The sequence below is a fragment of the Microcaecilia unicolor genome, chromosome 6 (genome assembly GCF_901765095.1).
Source record: "Microcaecilia unicolor chromosome 6, aMicUni1.1, whole genome shotgun sequence".
Lineage (NCBI taxonomy): Eukaryota > Metazoa > Chordata > Amphibia > Gymnophiona > Siphonopidae > Microcaecilia > Microcaecilia unicolor.
This window is the reverse complement of record NC_044036.1, coordinates 288,688,318-288,710,769: the sequence shown is the minus strand read 5'-3', so window position 1 is coordinate 288,710,769 and position 22,452 is coordinate 288,688,318. Positions and strand designations below refer to the sequence as shown.

At 44.7% G+C, this 22,452-nt stretch overlaps 1 protein-coding gene across 1 annotated transcript in view; it reads right to left on the bottom strand.

Annotated features, from left to right (window-relative positions):
- The window catches only part of SETX (senataxin), a 133,542-nt gene that overhangs the window by 61,781 nt on the left and 49,309 nt on the right, over positions 1 to 22,452 (bottom strand). The window contains 2 exon segments of the mRNA XM_030206834.1: positions 366 to 533; positions 8,126 to 8,358. Coding sequence (XP_030062694.1) covers positions 366 to 533; positions 8,126 to 8,358 — 401 coding nt within the window.

Sequence of the window (22,452 nt, the reverse complement as noted above, 5' to 3'; positions counted from 1 at the left end):
AAAGAAGTAAAAAAAAAAAATCACAAAACGAGGAAAGAAAACGTTTTGGGAGGTTAATGATGTAAAGAGCTAATTAAGTGAGCAAAAGAACTGGCGTTTATCACTTACATCTAGCTCGGCTGAAACTGTACAGCCTACACTGAATCTTTCTTTATTTTCTTATAATAAAAATACCTTCTTTGATTAAAATTGGCTTCACCCCAGTTTCTATCATATAAGGATTAGCGGGATTGATTCTTTTCAGTTTAGTACATATGCCCTGTCATGAGTTACTGCTAAAATAAAAATCCAATTCTACTTGCTCCTCCCTCCTCTAACAGAAGCAAAATAGAGGCAAATGACATTCCCACTCTCAGGTACTGTACCTCAATCAGAATTCGCTGCAGAAGGCCCACAATAGTCTCAGATTTCCCTGTGCCAGGTGGGCCATGGATTAGGCAGATTTGAGAAAGTCTTGGATGCTGCTTTACCATAGCAAGTGCTGTTTCAATGGTTTTTTTCTGATCCTCATTGTACCTTCTCATTTGTGACAACTATGAAAGCAACACCGACATTATGTACTATATCTGCTTTGTTTAGAAAACTTCAAAAAATAAAATCCGCTAGATCAAATGCACAGATCAGAATGATACTGCAACTTGCAGGTCTGCAAAGGAAAATCTTTACATTGAAAGAAGCTTATAGACCTGCCACTTCTAACCTGCAATGTCTCATTGAAGGGCCAGAGTGCCTCAGTTAGGGGAAGTTGAATCAACCACCAGATCACAAGTAATTTGTGCTAGGGACGTACTAGATAAACATACATGTCAAGTCAATATCCCAAAGCAATGTTAAGCATTTACTGCATGCCTCAGTGGTGTAACTCACTAATAACCAACCTTCAACACAGTTTGTGATGCCAACCTCGTCACTGTCATCACAGAAAAGTGTTTATTTTTATTTATTTAACACATTTATATCCCACATTTTCCCACTTAGTTGCAGGCTCAATGTGGCTTACACAATACCGGAAAGGCAGGCTCCGGTTCGATAAAATACAAATACACAATATAGTAATCAACATGGAAGAAACATAAGCATAGATCAAACAAAGAAATAAAGAGGGGATGGTGACAGAAGTCCAGTACGGTCCATAGTTTTTCTGTGTCGCAGGAAGTAGAAAGTTAATTTGTGTCAGGGGGATAGGCCTTCTTAAACAAGTTGGTTTTCAGTAATTTCCTGAAGTTGAGATGGTTATGAATAGATCTCAAGGTTTTGGGCACAGTGTTCCACAGTTGTGTATTTATGTAAGAGAAGCTGGATGCATAAGTTGATTTGTATCTAAGACCATTGCAGTCTGGATAATGCAAATCTACCACCCAGAAGTACCAGCCTATCCCGAACTTAGATTTATGAGGTTTAACATATATCCAGGAACTTCACCGTAAATAATCCTGTGGACCAGACAGCAAACCTTGAAGGCAATACGTTCCTTGTTAGGAAGCCAGTGCAGTTTTTCACGGAGGGGTTTGGCACTTTCAAAATTTGATTTTCCGAATATCAGTCTAGGTGCTGTATTCTGTGCGGTCTGGAGTTTCTTAGTTAGTTCTTTACAACCTGCATAAATTCCGTTGCAGTAATCTAAATGGCTTAATACCACTGATTGTATTAAGTTGCGAAATACATCTCGAGGAAAGAAAGGTTTTATACGTTTAAGTTTATAAACAAATTTATCAATCTTTTTAAATCTGAAAAAAAAAAATAATGTTAGCACTTCATTGCTTTTTTTTCTTGTTTTTAAAGTTTTATATTATAGTACATTTTATACTAGTATTCATGCCCAATCTTTTATTAACAGGGGACTCTCCATGAAACAGCTTTCTAAGTGAAACATGAGTCATGTCGAATTGTGTCCCCGACCTGGCAGTGGAACATTAATTCAGATGAGTACTTAATATAAAACTTTAAAAATAAGAAAACAAAAAAAAAAGCATTGAAGTGCTAATGTTTTTTTTTTTTTTTTTTAAGATTTAAAAAGATTGTCAAATTTAACTATACACACTTTTCTATGATGCTTATGACGAGGCTGGTGTTGTAAACCTCAGTGTGTTGAAGGTTGGTTATCAGTGAGCTACACCGCTGAGGCATACAGTAAATGTTTAACATTGCTTTGGGATATTGACTTGACAGAGGAAGTGCATTAAGTTGCAAATGAGGAGTATTACTAGATCAGATAATGAAATCTCTGACTCTGACTACAAACCACTTTGGGTAAATTATTTTACATCTGGGGGTTCTGCTTACACAAATGGTAAAATTATGTCTTACCTGATAATTTTCTTTCCTTTAACGCAGCAGATGAATACAGGAACTAGTGGGTTAAGTCCGCCTACCAGCAGGTAGAGATAGAGATATACAAACTAAAGGCAGTGATGTCAGACAGACAGCTCCTTCCTCAGTTAGTATGTCATTCGTAAGCATTTGCCAAGGCCAAAAATATGAAACCAATAACAACCAGAAATCATCCTCACTATGAAAAACAGAGAACCAAATAAGAACTTCGAAATAACTGCAACTTGATCCAGAAATCGGAATCCTTTCCGTGTTCCCATATCTGTCTGAACTCTGCAAAAGAGAATCCGGAAGGAAAAAAATAGCCACACTGCGTGGAAAATGAAAAAAACGTCGGCTGAAATAGGGAGGGATCCTGGATTCATCTGCTGCGTTAAAGGAAAGAAAATGATCAGGTAAGACATAATTTTACCTTCCTTGTCACTTGCAGCAGATGAATCCAGGAACTAGTGGGATGTACCAAAGCATTCCTTCAGTAGGGTGGGAAGCCAACGCTCCCCGCACCAACACTCCCGCCCCAAAACTCTCATCCTCCCAAGCAGACACGTCTACCCTGTAATTCTTCGCAAAAGTATGACGGGACGCCCAAGTAGCTGCCTGACAAATTTCTTCCAGAGATAAGGCCTCCGCCTCCGCCCAAGAAGCCGCCTGTGCCAGAGTAGAATGCGCCTTCAGGGCCACTGGAGATGCCCACCCTTGTAGCAGATACGCCGCTCCAATGGCTTCCCTAATCCAGTGAGCAATGGAAGCCTTAGAAGCCGTCTCATCTCTTTTGATCCCGACAAGAGCACAAAGAGATGATCCGAGCATCGAAACTCGTTAGAGATCTGCAAGTACCGAAACAAGGCTCTCCACACGTCCAGGAAACGTAGCGAGGCAAACTCCCCCGGATAATCCTCTCTTCGAAAAGACGGAAGATAAACTGCCTGACTGACATGAAAAGCCGAAACCACTTTAGGTAGAAACGACGGCACTGTCCGGATCGACACCCCTGCTTCAGAAAACTGCAAAAAAAGGATCTCTGGAAGACAAAGCCTGAATTTCAGAAATCCTCCTAGCCGAAGCAATGGCCACCAAAAACACTGTCTTGTTAGATTCTTCTCAGAAACCTTATTCAACGACTCAAACGGTGGGGCCTGGAGTGCTCGCAGTACCACATTCAAATGCCACGCCGGGCACGGCTGTCGCAAAGGAGGCCGAAGCGTAAGAGCCCCGCGTAGGAAACAGACCCCATCAGAGTAAGCTGCTAAAGAGGAAACGACCAGTTTGCCCCTAAAACAAGCTAGTGTGGCCACCTGCACTTAAAGGGAATTATATGCCAATCCCTTTTGAAGACCATCCTGAAGGAACTCCAGAATAACCGGAATGTCCACCCGAAAAGGTGATTTAGCACGCAAAGCACCCCACGCCGAGAAAGCTTTCCACACTTGCGCGTACGCTGAAGTAGACTGCTTCCGTGCCCCCAAAAGAGTGGCAATGACTGGTCCTGAAAATCCCTTCTTACTCAGCTGCCGCCTCTCAATAGCCAGCCGTACGACCAAAGCGGGAGGGATTTTCCATCTGATCGGGAGTCACCGGAAGTCGCAATGGTGGCTCTGAGAGTGCTCGAACAAGATCCGCATACCACGGCCGTTGGGGCCACTAGAACGACTGGCCCACGATGCCGCCCTATGCGGCAAAGAACTCTCCCTATCAGAGGTCACGGAGGAAAAACATACAGTAGCTGTTGTTCCAGCCATGGCTGGAGAAGAGCGCCTAATCGTGCGGATCCTGGCTGCCGTTTGCGGCTGAAGAACTGGGGAACTTTGGCATTGCAAGCCATGGCCATGAGATCCATTACTGGTCTTCCCCAACGTTGACAGATCAGCTGAAAAGCCGAGTCCGACAGCATCCATTCCGCTGCGTCCAAAAGAGTCCGGCTGAGAAAATCCGCTTGAACATTGTCTTGACCCGCAATGTGCGCTGCCGACAGACTCTGAACATGCGCTTCCGCCCATACTAGAAGACGAGACGCTTCCACTGCCAAGGGAAGACTGCGAGTGCCCCCCTGCCGATTGATGTAGGCCACCGTTGTGGTGTTGTCGTTGATAATCCAGCGACATCGGTGACCATCTACTCAAAAGGAAATTCTGAAGAGGCCGCATGTGAGCCTTTGCCCATGGTATGACCTCCAAGGTCGCCGTCATGGAACCGAGGAGCTGAACATAATCCCACACTAGGGGAGCGCGATGACTCAATAAGGTCCGGTCCTGAGAAAGCAATTTGATCCTTCGTCCCTCGGGGAGAAATACCTCCCCTCGCTTCATATTGAATTGCAATCCAAGATACTCCAGACTCCGAGTAGGGACCAGATGACTCTTGTCCATATTGACCACCCAAGGTAAGGATTGCAACACCGCAATCACTCGGTCGGTGACCACTCAACTCCTCTGCTGTCGTCGCCCAAATCAGCCAGTCGTCGAGATATGGATGCACTCAAATCCCCTTCTTCTGCAGGAACGCCGCCGCCACCACCACCATGACCTTGGAAAAAGTGCGTGGGGCAGTGGACATTCCGAAAGGAAGGGCCTGAAACTGGAAGTGCTGACCCAGCACCACAAATCTGAGAAATCTCTGATGGGGCTGCCAAATGGGAATGTGCAGGTAAGCTTCCCTCAAATCGAGAGCCGTCAAAAACTCGCCTGGTTGAACAGCAGCAATAACTGCCCTTAATGTCTCCATGCGGAAGTGACGAACCCGCAAAAACTGGTTTACTTTTGTGAGATAAAGAATAGGCCGAAAAGCCCCTACCTTCTTTGGAACCACAAAGAAGATGGAGTACCGACCTGTGCGCCTTTCGAGAGGAGGAACAGGCACGATAGCCCCTATCCTTAGCAGGTCTCACAAACACTGCAGAACCGCTGTCCTCATGGTCCGTGATACACAGCGGGACTCCAGAAAAAAGTCTGTGACAGGAGAGAAGAATTCTAGCTTGTAACCTTCTCACACCACATCGAGGACCCACTGGTCCGAAGTAATTCTGGCCCACTCTGGAAGAAACAGAGAAAGCCAACCACCAATCTGCTCTCCTCCCGAGTGGACCTGCGCCCCATCATTGGGAGAACCGAGAAGGAGCCCCCTGATGAGAGGGGTTTCCAGCCGGACGCTTCTCGTTGCGAAAGGAAGAACGCTGCCCAAAACGAGGACGCTGAAAGGCTGCGTTGGACCGCCCCGGGCAATACCGGCGCGTCTCTCTGAAACATGACCTCGAGGCTCCCTGCCTGGAAGTAGACTTGGGTCTATCCTCCGGAAGATGCTGAGATTTGGAATCCCCCAAACCTTTAACAATCTTTTCTAGGTCTTCCCCCAAAAGCAATTTCCCTCGGAAAGGCAATTTAATGAGCCGTTGCTTAGAGGTCATATCTGCGGCCCAATGACAGAGCCACAGAAGACGCCGAGAGGAAACGGTCAAGGCCATGAGTTTGGCCGAAGCATGGACCAAATCATACAAGGCATCCATGAAGTACGCCAGCCCAATATCCATCAGCGACATCTGAGGAGTTCCCAGCATATCAGACTCCGAAATCGAATCCATGACAGAATGTAGTCAACTCAGACAAGCTCTAGCCGCATAAGAACTACAAATAGAAGCTTGAAGTGTCAAAGCGGCCACCTCAAAGGCACGTTTTAAAGAGGCCTCTAGCCGTCTGTCTTGCAAATCCTTAAGTGCCACACCACCTTCCACTGGAAGAGTAGTCTTCTTAGTGACCGCCGTCACCAGGGCATCCACCCTAGGCAGAGCAAACTGCTCTAAACAGTCCGCTGAAACCAGATACAGCCGGGCCATAGCCCTGGCCACTTCAGCCCCCCATCCGGATCCGCCCACTGGGCCGAAATCAACTCTTCAATAGCTTCATGTACCGGAAAGGCCTTAGAAGGTCGTCTGGTACTAGCCATCTTGGGGTTGACCGCCTGAGAAGCCGCAAGCTCAGGGTCCTCTATATTCAGGGCTTACAGCGCCTGAGAGATAAAGGAGGACAACTCCTTCTTATGGAAAATCCTCACAGCGGAAGAGTCCTCTGGTTGGTCAGTGAGGACACCATCCTCCACGACCTCTACCCCCATCTGCTCCGAGAGAGCCACCACGGAGGAAGCTGCAGGCGACCGTATGCAGGACCCCTCCTCAAGACCCCAAAGAAAGCCTAGGCTTTTTAAGGGAAGAGAAGTCCTTTGGGGAAAACCCCAAAATCTCTTGGTTACCCCCAGAACCCCTGAGAGGATCAAAGGCCGAAGCTGTCGCAGCGCATGAGAGGGGGGGGGCAAGGCCCTTTTCAACAAAAACGCCTGATGGGAGTAGCAAAATTAACTCTGGGGAAAACCCCTCCCCCGCAACGGAGGAGGTTGCAGCCTTGGCACCTACACCACCGCCCACAGTGCCTGACGGCCCCCCGACTCCCCTACCAGTGGAGAAGCTTTGCCCATAACCGCTACTGGAGCTGCCTCCGGGCGGGAAAGCACGCTCTCGGGGGGGGGGGGGGGGGGGGGGGCACCGCTCCATCGAGTCCTGCCAAATCAGCGCAACCCGCACTGCAAAGGCCTGCTGCCGAACACAGTTTCCTGCATCGGGAACAGCGTTTCACCGCCTTCGCTGCTATCGCCCGCCTCCCAACGGGAACCCAGCAGGACTTACCCCGGACTGGAAAAGCGTGGAAACTGACAGCTGAGCCAAAGAAAAAAAACTCTCCGACTCCACTTCGAGGCAGGCTCAGACAAGCAGGCAACAGAAAACAGAACTCGGACAGCAGCAACACAAACCTGCTCTCAGCAAAAACACACTTCCCTGTGCATCTCTGTTAAACAAATTCTATGGTTCTCTTTTTTTTTTTTTTTTAGTGAGGAGGCAGAAACAAACAGGGAAGGAAAGGTACAGCAAAAGCCTATTCAGAGGGAATTTGAGGTGCAGCAGGGACCCAGCAACTGCGTATGCTGTCAAAGGGACACCACCAGTCCGCCACCCCTGGCTCAAACTGGCCACCGGCCTAGGAGCACCCTCAGAGGCCTTGGGCCCAGGAGCTGGAGAAAAAGCCATCCACCACCTGCTGAGATAGAGACATACTAACTGAGGAAGAAGCTGGCCGTCTGGCATCACTGCCTTTAGTTTGTTTATCTCTAACTCTATCTTCTTGGGCAGACTGGATGGACCGTGCAGGTCTTTTTCTGCCGTCATCTACTATGTTACTATCTCCACCTGCTGGTAGACGGACTTAACCCACTAGTTCCTGGATTCATCTGCTGTATGTGACAAGGAAGTATGTATATTGACTGTCACATTGTTCCTTCTCCTCTTCTAAAGCTGTCATGTAGCATGACCGATATGGCTCCTTAGTCTGTAAAGCTATAAGGTGCTTAGGGTCCCAGTTGGAAAAAAAAAGCTATTACATAAGCTGAAAATGTGCATTTTATTTCCTTTTCAATTTTTTAAGCAGCTAGGCCTATCTGCTCATAGAACAGACTTAGAAAACAGAAAGTTCTGACTGGGCAATCTGCTCCCACAATGCTAGTAGAATCAAGCTTCCGCCTTGAAAGTCCAGATCAAAAATAATCATAAGACAAGACATCATAATAGGGATTATAGCAGCTGGGAAGAAAGACACTGAATATTTCACATTTCCATATAGAATAAGTAATTCAGAAGAACACTCTGTGTATTGGTTGGTGCTAATTAATATCCATGGGGTAATTTTCCCCCCCACACTGTCCAATACATTTAAACTGTCATACAATCAACCAAAATAGCCAACAATGCCAGACCTACCACAGAGCCCTCAGTGGGCATATTAACTTTATCTCGCGGAAAGAAGTCAGCAGGGCTTGGGCTGATGATAGGTTTAAACAAGGGGCTCCGTGAAAGCTGCAGCAAAGCTTTAAACTGACGCTGAGTGGTCACCAGACTCCCAATCACCTCACAATTCACCATCTGACTTCTACTTGAGAAATTGCCTTGGGTCTGGATGGAAAGGTAGCAGGCAGTGAACTGCTCCCCGGACCCTGTTAAATATTGAAATCATAAAAGATGAAAAAATACATTGAACATCCACATGGTAAACAAACGAAACAGAGGAAACCACAGCTATGTTAACTTTTTAATCTTTTGGGAGAAAAGACCTCATACGGTCAGCATAATAGCTGTTGTGTCAGCAGGCTATTCAGTCATTACAACTTAAAGCCTTTCTCTAATCAAAGATCAAAAACTCCCATGTCCATTTTTATACTGATTTTTCTGATATGCAGATAATAAATGTTCATATAAACAGTCATAATTTTCAATGACAATCCCACCAAATTCAAAATTATAATGTCCCAAAGTCCCCTCAAAATTATTTAAATCATTTGAATGGCCATAGAATCTTCTCAAACTGTTAATACAATCAAGCAGCACTTATCTTAACTCTTCATTCCTTACAGGAATCTCCATTTCACCAGAGGTTCTTCAGGGGAGAAATGACAGCTGCTGCTGAATTCATTGGCCCAATTCATATACTCTGAGACTCTGTCGAACAAAATTAAAAATTAATAATAGCACAGGGAGAAACAAACTGTGATGACATAAAAAATTCTGGCAAACAAACTGGAACACAGCTGATTTAGCTAATACTATTGGTAGACTGTGCGCAAAATGGTGGTAGGTTTTAAATGTGATGCCGTCGCAACAATGGACCAATCAGATGTAAACACCAGCCAATCTAAAACCAAAGAGGTGTTCTTCTGGGAGTAGTCCGGCTTTTGATGATTTTTTTAGGGTCTAGACAGGGGAGACAACCAAAAGGTTGGGGGAACAGACGAAGTGGCAGAGCAGTTTCACATCCATAGACTCGATCACAGTATCAGACAAGGCACTGGTGATCAATCTTTGTTCGATACCCCTATCTGATTCAGATTGTTCCTTTTTGTCTAAAGCAGTGGTTCCCAAACCTGGTCCTGGAGGCACCCCAGCCAGTCAGGTTTTCAGGATATCTACAATGAATGTTCATGAGAGATATTTGCATGCAGTGGAGACACTACATGCAAAACTCTCTAATGAATATTCATTCTGAGTATCCTGAAAACTTGACTGGCTGAATGCCTCCAAGACCAGGTTTGGGAACTGCTGGTCTAAAGGCTTATCTTTTGTGCCTGCCATCGGTTTTGATTTGTTTCAGTTTAAGATCAATTTCGAATGATTTATACGTACACCAGTTAAATATCTTTTTTTATGGCATTGAAGATCATCATAACAATTCAGAGGTGGTTCCTAAAACGAAATGGGTCCCATTGGATCCTTTGGTGAAAGTCTTTAAAACTTTCACTTTAAGAGATATTAGTGTCTCTTTTGGTGAAGCTAACCCTTATTTCAGAAACAATCTTTCTCAGGCAGAACGTTTATCACTGAAGACATTACATTATAATCCAGATAATCCATTATAATCAAGAAAGTTGACAAGGGTGGCAACTCTGTGGTAGTTCAAAACAGAGGTGATTATCTGACTGAGGTCAACTCACATTTGTCAGATATTAATACCTACTGGAAGCAGGCTGTGGACCCTACCCCTGATTTACATTAGATAATTTTGCAACTTACTACGTCTAGTATAGATTAAGGTATTTTTTTTACCTCCCAGGAGTATACGTTTTTGAATTCAAAGCATCCAGTGATACCTGTTCTTTATGCTTTACCAAAGGTACATAAAAGGTTATAGTCCTATGGTCATCCAATTATTTCTTCCAGGTGGTCTATATTAGAACCTTTATCTATTTTTGTTGACTGTTTGAGACCTTTGGTGCCATCGTGTCGCTCTTATATCTGAGACACCACCCATTTTTTTTTTTTTTTTTACAGATCTTAAATTCCACTGTTATACAGGAAGGTTCTCATATCATCATGGCCACTTTAGATATCACATCTTTATATACTTCAATATCACAGGATGAAGCCTTGGATGTAATTCAATGTGCACTAGATACTCATCCACAACCAAAGGGTGTTCCCACAGAAGTTTTGCTCAGATTAGCAGAACTGGCTTTGTGTGCCCATTTTTTTCATGTTTCAAGACAAAGTTTTTCTTCAAATTTCTGGTGTGGTTATTATGGGCGCTACTTTCGCCCCGCTGATTGCCAACCTTTATATGTCTGTCTATGAATCCAAATGAATTTACGACTCAAGATTTGTTGAGAAGATTTATCTATGGGTCAGATATATAGACAATGTGTTTTTGCTGTGGTTGGGTCGAGAAAAGGAGATACATGAATTTGTCCAATAGCTTAATACCTGTAATGTGAATATTGAATTTACTTTTCTAGTGAGTCAGTGAACTTTTTGGATGTTCAAGTGAGTTTACAAGATAATTCTTTTAATACCAAGGTCTACAAAAAATCCACTGACTGAAAAACGGCAGCTGTCATCCTGTCAAGCTCAAAAATAGTCTCCCGTATTCACAATTTTTGCTTTATTGGCTGCACCACTCCTTTCAACAGGAAGCAATGTCTTTGAGTTTCTCCTGACAACCCTTCCCCCTATTCAGAGAAGTAAGGTGTAAACTCCAATAGACTCCTCCTCCCTTTTAACAGGAGGTAGCCATGTAGCATTCCCTGCTTCTCAACAGGAGGCACTACAGAAATTGAACTCTTCCACAAGAAAAAAATCACTAGGAAAGTTCTCTTTCAAATGCTTTATTTCCCTTTCAAAGTCAATCTGCATGGCTCCCCTTTAACTCAGAGTGAATAACCATAATACATGTTATTTCGTCCAACATCCCCTCCTCTGAAGTTTTCCCTGGTAACATGTCACCGCTCTGTTACCCTCCTTGTGCCACCTGGCACTCCGTCTGCAGAATACCAGTTAACAAACTTAACTTTACAGGATATGCAAAGTAACCATTCAGAAGGCAAATCTTCTCTCACGGGCTATACTTTAATTACTTGGAAGGGGTACTTCTTTCACCAAACACTTTAGCAAGAACTCTTGAACTAAGCCCTCCACTGGGGAACGTGTGGGTCAATTATACAATACTCAGTTAGCCGGCTTCCCATGATATGCAAATTAACCATTCTAAATGCAAATCCACTACAATTAGCTTCTGCTAAGCACTCTGTAGGGGTTACTCTTCTTTCAGCAAACAATTCATTATACTCTCTTCAACTGGGCCCTCCACTGGGAGATGACGGTCTCAATATAAAAACAGCCACCACCTCTTCGACAGGACTTTACTTCACCTCAACTTTATAATCCTGTCCTCCACCCCAGGCTGTTGATATCATTTCAAGGCTCACAGTGTTACCTCCACACTGTGGCCAAATCAAAGTTCCTTATCCTTCCCATTATTCTGGACCAGTTAAGTACCTTGTCTGTCTTTAGGGATCCTCTTTTGGGGTCCAGGCCCTGGGGTTTCCAGCCTGTCTTTATGGATTATTTCCATTGGTGTCCAGTCATCAATTGCTTGGCATCCTTCTTGGAGGGCTCCTTCCCCTTCTTTCTCTTCTTGGGAAAAGGTGTTTTAAAGGGCTGTTTCCTACCAACCCCACCCTTCCTGGGCTCCTCCTATATTCTGGAAAAGGTACAGAACCTTATCCAATGGGCTTGCCTTCTGAAGGGAACTATTCCTACCTTCTGCCACTGCCCTCCCCTTTCTACTTAGCAAAAGGGTAGCCTCCACCCCTCCCCCGTTCCAGCTATCTGTGTCAGGGCTATCATTGAGGCTGGGCTCCCCTTAGTGGCCTCTATAAAGTAACACAAGGGCCTCCACCATTAAATGCGCTCTAGTGGAGGAAGTGACATCACCGATGAGCATAGCTGCCTAAACGCCGAGCTCCCGGGCACTCGCAACGTTTTCTTCAGCAACCCCCCAGCCTGAGACGACCGAAATTCACCTGCATGATAAAATCGAGCGCCATAGTGAGTGGGTCACTGGAATCTGGGATGCAGGTCAGCGCAGAAGTGGTCGACCTAAAAACATTTGCATTCACACATAACACGAACAAAACACACATGGCGGTACCGGCGGAGGAAGCTCTAGTTGAAAGGGACAACATTGGAGACCCAGCCCTGGGACAGGCATCTCAAGTTCATGATGAAATGAGACCTGATGAAGGAGTTTTTCCTGAAATACGCACCTGCCTACAGGAGATCCGGTCAGACCTTAAAGCGATACGCTCCGACTTAGCAGCTCTGGGTGCAGACCTACGTGGTGAGATTAAGGAGCTGGGACACCGGGTGGAAGAGGCTGAAGGATCGATGAGCAAGCAGAGGCGTCACCTGAAGCTTAACATGGCCAAAACCGAGCTTCTCATCTTTCCCCCTAAACCTACCTCCCCTCTCCCCCCTTTCTCTATTTTGGTGGATGGCACTCTCATTCTCCCTGTCTCATCTGCTCGTAACCTTGGGGTCATCTTTGACTCCTCTCTCTCCTTCTCTGCTCACATTCAACAGATTGCGAAAACATGTCACTTCTTTCTCTACAACATTAGCAAAATCCGTCCCTTCATCTCTGAGCACTCTACCAGAACCCTTATCCACACTCTTATCACCTCTCATCTTGATTATTGTAACCTACTACTCACCGGCCTCCCTCTTAGCCATCTCTCTCCTCTTCAATCAATCCAAACCTCTGCTGCATGACTCATATTCCGCCAAAGTCACTATGCCCATATTAGCCCTCTCCTTAAGTCACTTCACTGGCTCCCTTTCCGTTTCCGTATTCTATTCAAACTTCTCCTATTGACCTATAAGTGCATTCACTCTGCTGTTCCCCAGTACCTCTCCACTCTTGTCTTCCCCTACGTTCCCCCTCGAGTACTCCGTTCTGTAGATAAATCTCTCTTATCTGTCCCTTTCTCCTCTATTGCTAATTCAAGACTCCGTTCCTTTTATCTTGCTGCACCTCACGCCTGGAATAGACTTCCCGAGTCTGTACGTCTAGCCCTGTCTTTAGCCGTTTTCAAGTCCAAACTCAAATCCCAACTCTTTACCACTGCTTTTGACTCCTAACTCACATACCCTGTCCTTTTTCCTCACCTCTTTATTCCCTTACCCTTAATTGTTCTGTCTTATCTAGATTGTCTTATCTAGATTGTAAGCTCTTTGAGCAGAGACAGTCTTTTGTGTATGGTGTACAGCGTTGCGTATGCCTTGTAGCGCTATAGAAATGATAAGTAGTAGTAGTAGTAGTAGAGGTGATGGGATCCATGGACAGGCAGATCACAGACATCCGCACTGGTCACCAACAAATAGCAGATAAGCTAGAGGACTTAGAAAACAGGAGTCGGCGCCATAATCTACGGTTCTGTGGTCTCCCAGAGACCCCAACATACCAAGATAGTGAGGCGGTGGTCCAACAAGTGGTGAGTCTGCTACTTTCCACAAAGGAGGCGCCTGTGGCTTCAGAGAGTGTAAAATTAGAGAGAGCGCAACGGGCTCTGGGATCCATGCGGAATAATCAGCCCAAAGATATCATCGCGTGCTTTCAGAACTTTAAGCTGAAGGAGCAAGTACTCAAAGCAGCGAGACAAAATGTGAACTTCCAATGGGATACCTTCATGTAGAGATATATCAAGACCTGGAATCAGCCACCTTGAAACGTTGGGTGGACCTAAAGCCAGTTACTGCCAGACTCCGGGACATGGGGATCCGATATAGATGGAGACATCCTTTTGCACTGGCTTTCTACAAAGACGGAAGGATGCACCAGATTAAAACCATTGCAGAAGCATGAGAAGTCCTCCCAGATAAGGCTGCATTGGTGACACCATCACAATCGGGGATGTCTCGACAGGACTCAGCTCCAAGATCTCATCCCAAGTGGCAACGTGTGGGGCATAAACGCTTACAACGCCAGCATGAATATTGACCAGCAATTAAGAGTAAGACTGTTCTTTTATAGGCATGGGTGAACCCCTTTTGGGGTTCAGGCCCACATAAGCGGGATGGCGCTGGGACTGCTTAGCAGGGCTGAGTCGTACCTGATGTTTGGGAAAGTTGAGCTACAGTGTTGGGGGATATATTGATGTTATACGTATTTGTTATATGATGTTGCGAGGGGTTTGAATTAGTAAGAAGAATGTTCGGTTGTGAGTGAGAGGATCACGTTCCTTCCGTGGGGCACCGTTCCAGTTATGGATTGGGTGTCATGGATCTGTAAGGGGTGGGATGGGAGGAAGGGAGGGAGGGGGGATATTCTACAGGGAGGGAGGGAGGGAGGGAGGGAGGGAAGAAGGGAAGCGATGTGAGAACGAAAAATACTAAAGGGCAGAGAATAGAGATACACAGAGATGGATGGTACTTAACGGTTACTGTTAAATGCTAGAGGGTTAAATATCCCCAGAAAGCGGCAGTTACTGTTCCGAGAGTTAGACTGATTACAGATAGACGTAGCTTTAGTACAAGAAACTCACCTGAGGCCGAGGCATGAGTGGCTATGCAATCATAAGCAGTACCCCTTGATCTACTTTGCATCAAACTCTGATAATACAAAAAATAAAGGGGTACTCATAGCCCTTAGCAATTCTAAGCCTTGGGAAGTACGTAAGGTAATAAGGGACAAGGGAGGAAGATATTTGCTAGTGATTTTGGCTTTGGCAGGAAAGGCCTACACGGTAATAAATATATATGGGCCGAATGCAAATCAAGGGGAATTCTTCTTAGAAATTGATGACTTAATAACTAAACATGTTGAGGGATTCTTACTAATTGGTGGGAACTTCAACATCACATTGCACCCACACCTAGATAATTCCTCACCACAAATCAGTTATGCCAAAGTGAGTAGGCGGCAGCTTCATGAGTTAATGACATGCTGGCAGTTGGTGGATCTCTGGCGCGGGGACAACCCTACCGCACGTACCTGTACATATTTCTCTGCAACACATCAAACAGTCTCAAGAATAGACATGTGGCTGGGAGATACCTCAATTCTGGGACAGATAGGGGCACACCAAATTTTGCCCCGCACTTGGTCAGATCATTCACCAGTATTAATGCATTTTAATAGCCCGAGACTACCAAGGGAAGAACGCATTTGGCGTCTAGATGATGCAATGTTGGCAGACCCTGAAAACCTCTCTCGGATCGAACATCACATTAAGGAGTATATCCACTTCAATGACAATGGGGAGGTTATGGGAGGGTCTAAAGGCAGTCCTGCGAGGCCACTTAATAGCACTAAGGTCACACTGTTGGAAAAAGAGGTCTGCAAAGGAAACGGGGCTGCGCGGGAAATTGGAGAAAATCGAAGAGCAGTTACAGCAGGGGGTATCCGGATGTCTCCTGACCTGGCAGCTCGGGCTCAAGGGTTGCGGAGTCAGATTCATGAGCTAGAACTGGCAGATCTTTCGGAAAATTGTAAAGTTTGGCAACAAAGCTAGTAGGCTTCTGGCATATAATCTTAAACAACAAACTGGTTGGAATATAGTAAGAGGGCTCAGAGATGAGGGTGGAGAAGTACACACTGATTCCAAATTCTTAAAATCAGCTTTTCGGAATTACTATAAAAAAACTATATACCTCGGAGATCCCACATAGGTCAGATGATATAATAAAATACCTAGAAGATGCTGATCTCCCACAGTTATCACAGAAAGCCAGACAAACTCTATCCAATCCAATTGAGTTAGAAGAGATTGAACAAGCAATTAAAGAATTGTCTCCCAATAAAGCTCCGGGACTCGATGCGTATACAAATAAGTTTTATAAAAATTTTGGAAAATTGTTGGCCCCTCTTATGCTCAGGGTATTTAATTCACTGGAAATGGAGAGTGGACTCCTACATACATGGGATCTGGCCACCATCACAATTCTACCTAAGCCAGGAAAAGACCCCTAAGTCTGTGGTTCGTATAGGCCTATTTCCCTTCTGGGAGCTGATTATAAAATATTTACCAAAATTCTAGCAACCAGGTTATAGCAGTGTCTTCCATCACTAGTCCATGAGGATCAAGCTGGCTTTATACAAGGTCAACAGACCTTTGACAACATTAGGAGGGTCTTGTATATGATACAACATGCACATATTACTAAGACTCCGTTGTGCATACTATCACTAGACGCTGAAAAGGCGTTCAACCGGGTCAGCTGGCCATTCCTTTTTGCAGTGTTAAGAAGGACCAGAATTGAAGGACGATTCGAGAATCGGTTGCACCTGATTTATAAAGCCCTGAAAGCGGCCGTACGAGTTAAAGGCCATTTAACGCAACCATTTATATTATATAGGGGGTACTAGACAGGGCTGTGCATTGTCTCCCCTGCTTTTTGCTCTGGTAATAGAGCCACTAGCTACCTATGTTAGAGCACATGCTGACATCAAAGGCCCGAAATGGAGAGGGTTAGAGACCAAGATTCTATTGTTTGCTGATTTTGCTTATATTGAGGGAGCCCATGACATCTTTTCCAATAATCAATGAGGTGATTCAAAAATATGGGGAACTATCTGGCTTTAAAATCAACTTTGATAAATCGGAGGCACTAGCGTGAATATACCAAGCGAGCAAACAAAACAATTATAATGTCAGTTTCCCTATAGATGGGCGGCCAAATACATATGATATTTGGGAGTTAATATACCACGGCAATTAGATGAAATCTTTAAAAGTAATTTCCCAGAAAAGGTAGGAGACCTATTTATAGAATTAGATAGGTGGGAAGGCTTGACGCTGTCCTGGATGGGACGGATCAACGCTGTGAAAATGGTAATTTTACCGAAGCTTCTGTATTTATTCATGGCACTACCTATTGCCTTACCAGATGGCTTTATGCGTAGTCTGCAGAAAAAAGTATTTGCATTCATTTGGAAGAAAAAACCACCAAGAGTGCGGAAAGAGGTGATATACCAAGTTAGAGAGAGGGGAGGTATGGGGGTTCCCTCATTTCAGGCATACTTTCAGGTGGCCCATCTTAGAATACTAGCCACTTGGTTGCAAAACACAGAGAAGGCATGGGTAAAATTAGAGCAAAGATGGCTGACCCCATTTCCAATTAGAGCAGTACCCTGGCTCCCAAAACAGCAGCTGCGGTGGCCCCTGACTGTATGGAGTCAGATCAGAGAAAAGTTTTTCCCAGGGCGTAAATACTTTAAACATATGTTTCTTAGATTTGCTCCTCAATTTGAACCGGGCCAGATAGACAATGCATACCAGGAGTGGGAAAATATAGGCCTGTGCAAGCTGGGTCAGATGCATGAGGAGGGGAAGGACACCACATATGAAGAGATGTGTCGGGGATATGGGTTGTCTCCACTCCAGGCCTTTCAGTTCTACCAGGTGCGAGACTTTATCAAACTTCGAGCAGGGGAAGAGTTAAGCTTAACTGAAACACTCTTAGAGCAAGGCCTGATGGGAGGAGGTGGACGAGGGGGCATATCTAGAATATATAAGGCTTTACTGTGTCATGACACCCCAGTGGAGAACTATTTAGCTAAGTGGGAGTCTGCATTGGGGGTAACGTATGAAGCTTCGCAATGGAGACAAGTTTTTAAATCCCTACTACGGGGATCAGTTTCAAGTGCAATGGTAGAAAATGGGCATAAGATCTTGTACTGTTGGTACTACGCGCCCCACCGGTTAGCACAAATGTATAAATCTGGATCTGATCTCTGTTGGCGACAATGTTGGTGTGTAGTGGATATGTTCCATATCTGGTGGAACTGCAGCCATGCACAGCAATTTTGGACTGAAGGAATGAGATGCCTGAGCACAATAATAGCAGTAGAATATCCCAGGACAATGGGCAACTGTTTGCTACACTTCAAGCCGGCTGGGATCAGGCAACCGCCATACCATTTTGCCACCCAGATGCTAGTAGCAAGTAAGATGGTCATTGCAGCAGCATGGAAGAAACCGACTCTGCCAAGGCTTCAGGTGGTGCTGGAGAAAATTCGGCTACTGTCAAAGCTCACAGCAATACGGAGAGGGAGACTTGCTCAGTACTATAAGGTCTGGGACCAGTATAAGTGTAACTCTACAAAATAATTTAACTGTTTTCTCGTATGCTTCGACTCATGAGGGAAGGGGTAAATATGGGAAAGGGATGAGGGGGGGAGGGAGGGAAGGATTAGGGGTTCCATAGAAAGGGGGTTATGTGATACAAATGCTGTCTTTCTCTTGTTTATATGAGGAAACTGGAAAGCTGTTCTATGATATGTTATTATAAATATGTTGACAAAAATTCAAAAATAAAGAATTGAAAAAAAAAAAAAAAGAATGCACTCTAGTGATCGCTACCCATTCTAAGCAGGCTTCTTCTCCTGAGCGCCCTCTAGTGGCTCCCCTTCAGGTCATTACAGCAGTCTTCCAACATAAGAGCCCCATCTGGTGGCTAGGTTCTTTTGAGGCATGTCCTATATTTATCACAAGGCGAATTTGTTTTGAAGATTCAGATTTTAAGTTACAATCAAAATTGTTTTCTGATGATTTATCTAAAAAAGGTATCCACACAGTTTTGAAGACAGCTTACAAACGAGCCAAGTACTGCAACGTATCTTATTATTGCAGTCCTATAATTCTGTCACAGTGGATAATACAATACACACCTGTGTGTTGCGGTTTTTGATGGGTGGGTAAGTGGCGGCCAATGTCATTAAAAAAAAATTGGGAGGTGATGAAAACTCATCCTGCTTTCAAGGATCAGCAGGTCTGGACTGCCTTCTTTAGGATGCGTAATTTTAAAGAAATATTGAGTCTATCGGCTCTACCAGTCTTGAAGCAGCCCACTGAATCACAAACGCTGTGGGAATTATAGAACACTAGTAAAAAAGGCCCGTTTCCGAAACCAATGAAACAGGCGCTAGGATGTGGTTTTTTTTTTGTGTGTGTATGTGTCACAGAGTTATTTTGTGTGTGAGTGTGTGAGGGTGGGGTGTGTTTGCAGGTTGTTGATGTGTGTCTTTTTTTTTTTTTTTTTGCTTGGGGGGTTGGGGGATGTGCTGTGCTATGCTGGCAAAGTGGGATGGATTGGTGTGTGGCTTTGAGGGTGTGTGTCTGTTGTATTGTGTGTGTGTGGTTTTGTCTGTCAAGGAGGTTTGTGGAGGGGGTCTTTCTGTTGGTGAAATGTAAATGTGGTTTGTAGGGGGGTCAGCCTTTGCTGAGTGGTGATTGTTTTTTTCCGTTTTTGTTTTTTTTTTGTGTTTTGCTGAGGCAGCAGTGTTGTTTTAGGTGGGCAGAAGGTAGAGGAGCACGTTCTTGGTCTGTCGGTATTTTTTTGGCCGTTTCAGGGCTGCTGTAGGGGAACACTGGAAGAGAAATGTGCTGTGGGAAGCAGCGCCGTCTTTTCCGTTGGGCTGGGGTTCTGGGCATCCTGGAGGTGGAGAGACGGCTTGCCTGAGGACGGGGATGTTGTTTTAAGTTGGCGGAAGGGAGAGGAGCACGGTCTCGGGCCATTGGGTGGTGATCCGGTATGTTCGGTCCATTTCAGGCCGGCTGCAGGGGAATGCTGGAACATGCGCTGCGGGAAGCTGCGCCGTCTTTTTCCGGGTGCTCGGGGAATCCCTGAGGTGGGAGACGGCTTGCCTGAGGCTGGGGATGGTTGGGCACGGCCGCTTTGGCAAAAGGGGAAGAGGAAGGGGGTGGGGAGTTACCTGTAGCTGCATGAGAAAACGGGTATTCTTTGTTTTGTATTATTAGTTTGCATTTCTGTTGAAGAAAGAGTGGATGCCTTTTCAATGATGGAGATGGTGTGTCGGTGTGCGGTTGTTTCGTTAGTTTAGCAGCCAGTCTCCAGCGATTCCTAGGCAGGGAAGGAGTAGGGAATACTCCTCCCCCTTCCTTGGTCGCTGTTTGCTGCTGGCTGGGTCGCGGGTAATCCTTCCAGCTGGGCCGCAGCTTGTCCTGTTCGCCCACGTCCCAGATGGTGACGGGCACGTTGTTTTCCGGCTCCTCTGACTCCATGTCAAGCGATCCCAAATATAGTCTGTGCTATAGGCCCTCTGGCACTCTTCAGTACTGGCATTAGGCATTTAAAAATTTCTCTCCCCCCCCCCCCCCCGGTCTATTTTTGCACATACCCACAGCAGGAATATTCTTCTCTCGTTCCAGCGGTGGTTCTGTGCTCTCCGTGCTGCACAGATAATGAGCCATTCTGCTGGGGAATGCTCCTCCCTTATTGTCACGTAGTTTCCTCTGATTGGTCCGTCTTACGTTGCCTAGTGTTGCCTGGGAACGGTGTTGTGATGGTCCTTTGTGTTTCAGAATGTTGAGGGTGTTTTTTCTGATTGGTCCGTCATGCGAGGGCGGGGCTGAGAGACATGGTCAATGTTGTGGCTTCACCACCATGAATCCATGAACCCTTCAGGGAGTGACTGAGTGACTTCAGAACGTTGTCTTCAGAACGTTGAGGGTAAGTTTTATTATAGTAGATGTACCATGACCATTGAGATTTCTTCATTTACTAAACATTATGACGGACAAACAATACATTTTGAAGGGAAGCACGGACTATAAAACTGATCACGTAGTATATGTTCTTAAATGTAAATGCAATAAACTGTATGCGGGGAAAACTACCCGTAATGTACGTTAGGATGATTGAGCATCTAGATCATGTGTCACTAGGGACAAGCTGGGTGCTCCAGGTCACTCTTTTGATGAGTTTGTTTGTTTTGTTACTGAACATGTGACCACGAACAACAGAGGTGGCAATGGCGCTTTAAAGTTACTTCAGCAGAAACAATGATGGATTCACTGCCTGCATTCCTGTGAGCCCTCAGGTCTACATGCAGGCATACAATGGTCTGCTCTCTTTTGATTGTTTTTTCATGGTTACCCATTTCAGTTTTAGGTTAAGATCTTTTTGGTTTTAGATTGGCTGGTGTTTACATCTGAATGCCGATTAGTCTGTTGTTGCGACGGCGTCAGATTTAAAACCCACCATCATGCTGTGCACAGTTTACCAATAATATTCGCTAAATCAGCTGGATTCCGATATGTTTGCCAAGCTTTTTTTTATGTCATCACAGTTTATTTCTCCCTGTACTATTATTAATTTTCAATTGGGTTCAACAGAGTCTCAGATTATATGAATTGGGCCAATAGCAGCAGCCTTTATTTCTCCTTTGAAGAAGCCTCTGGTGAAATGGAGATCCCTGTAGGGATTGAAGAGTTAAGTGCTGCTTGATTGTATTAACAGTTTGAGAAGATTCTATAGCCATTCAAATGATTTAAATAATTTTTGGGATATTATAAATTTGCACTTGGTGGGAGTGTCATTGAAAATTATGACTGTATGAACATTTATTATCTGCATATCAGAAAAATCAATATAAAAATGGACATGGAAGATTTTGACCTATGATTAGAGAAAGGCTTTAAGTTGTAATGACTGAATAGCCTGCTGGCACAACAGCTATTATGCTGGTTGTATGAGGTCTTTTCTCCCAAGACTAAAAAGTTAACACAGATGTGGTTTTCACTGTTTTGTTTGTTGAAATATTGAAATCATGACATCAGCAGCATTCTGGTACACCAAAAATGATTAAAACCTTTATTAATGTCACAGTAACATGCTATCAAATTAATTCTGACATTCCATAAGCTTAATCAGCAAATTCTGTCCACAATGAGAGTAATTTTAGAAAGCATTTTCCACATGTAAAATTTGCTTTATACATGGAAAAGGGATCTTATAAAACTGCAGGATATAAATGCTGAAAGATTGTGTGTTATTTTACACGGACTGTGTGTAGGTGTTCTTGGGACTTTTCATCTAGGTGCCCTCTTAGAGAATGTACACAGCATATGAAGATCCAGATAAGAAAAGGGGTTTTGGATTTAGTTCATGCCTTTCTCAGCAGCAGCTGAAAGTGAGAGTTATATTCCGCTACAGTAGATATTTTACTGTCTTCATATTCTAAAAGCCCGATATTCAAAATGATTTAACCAGGGAGGAGAGGATATTCAGAGGCACTTAATCAGCTGCTGTTGCTGAATACTCCTTCTCTGACTGCCACGGCACTGTTCAGGCCAGGAGTTAAGTGGGCACCAGCAGTATTCAGTGTGGTGTCTGCATAGCTAACTGGGCAAGTAGGATCACGTAAACAGTGGTCCTATCTTTGCTCGGTCAGCTATGCAGGCATAACATGGAATATAGGCTGTATCCACATAAGTTTCGGGTACCACTGCTAAACTGAA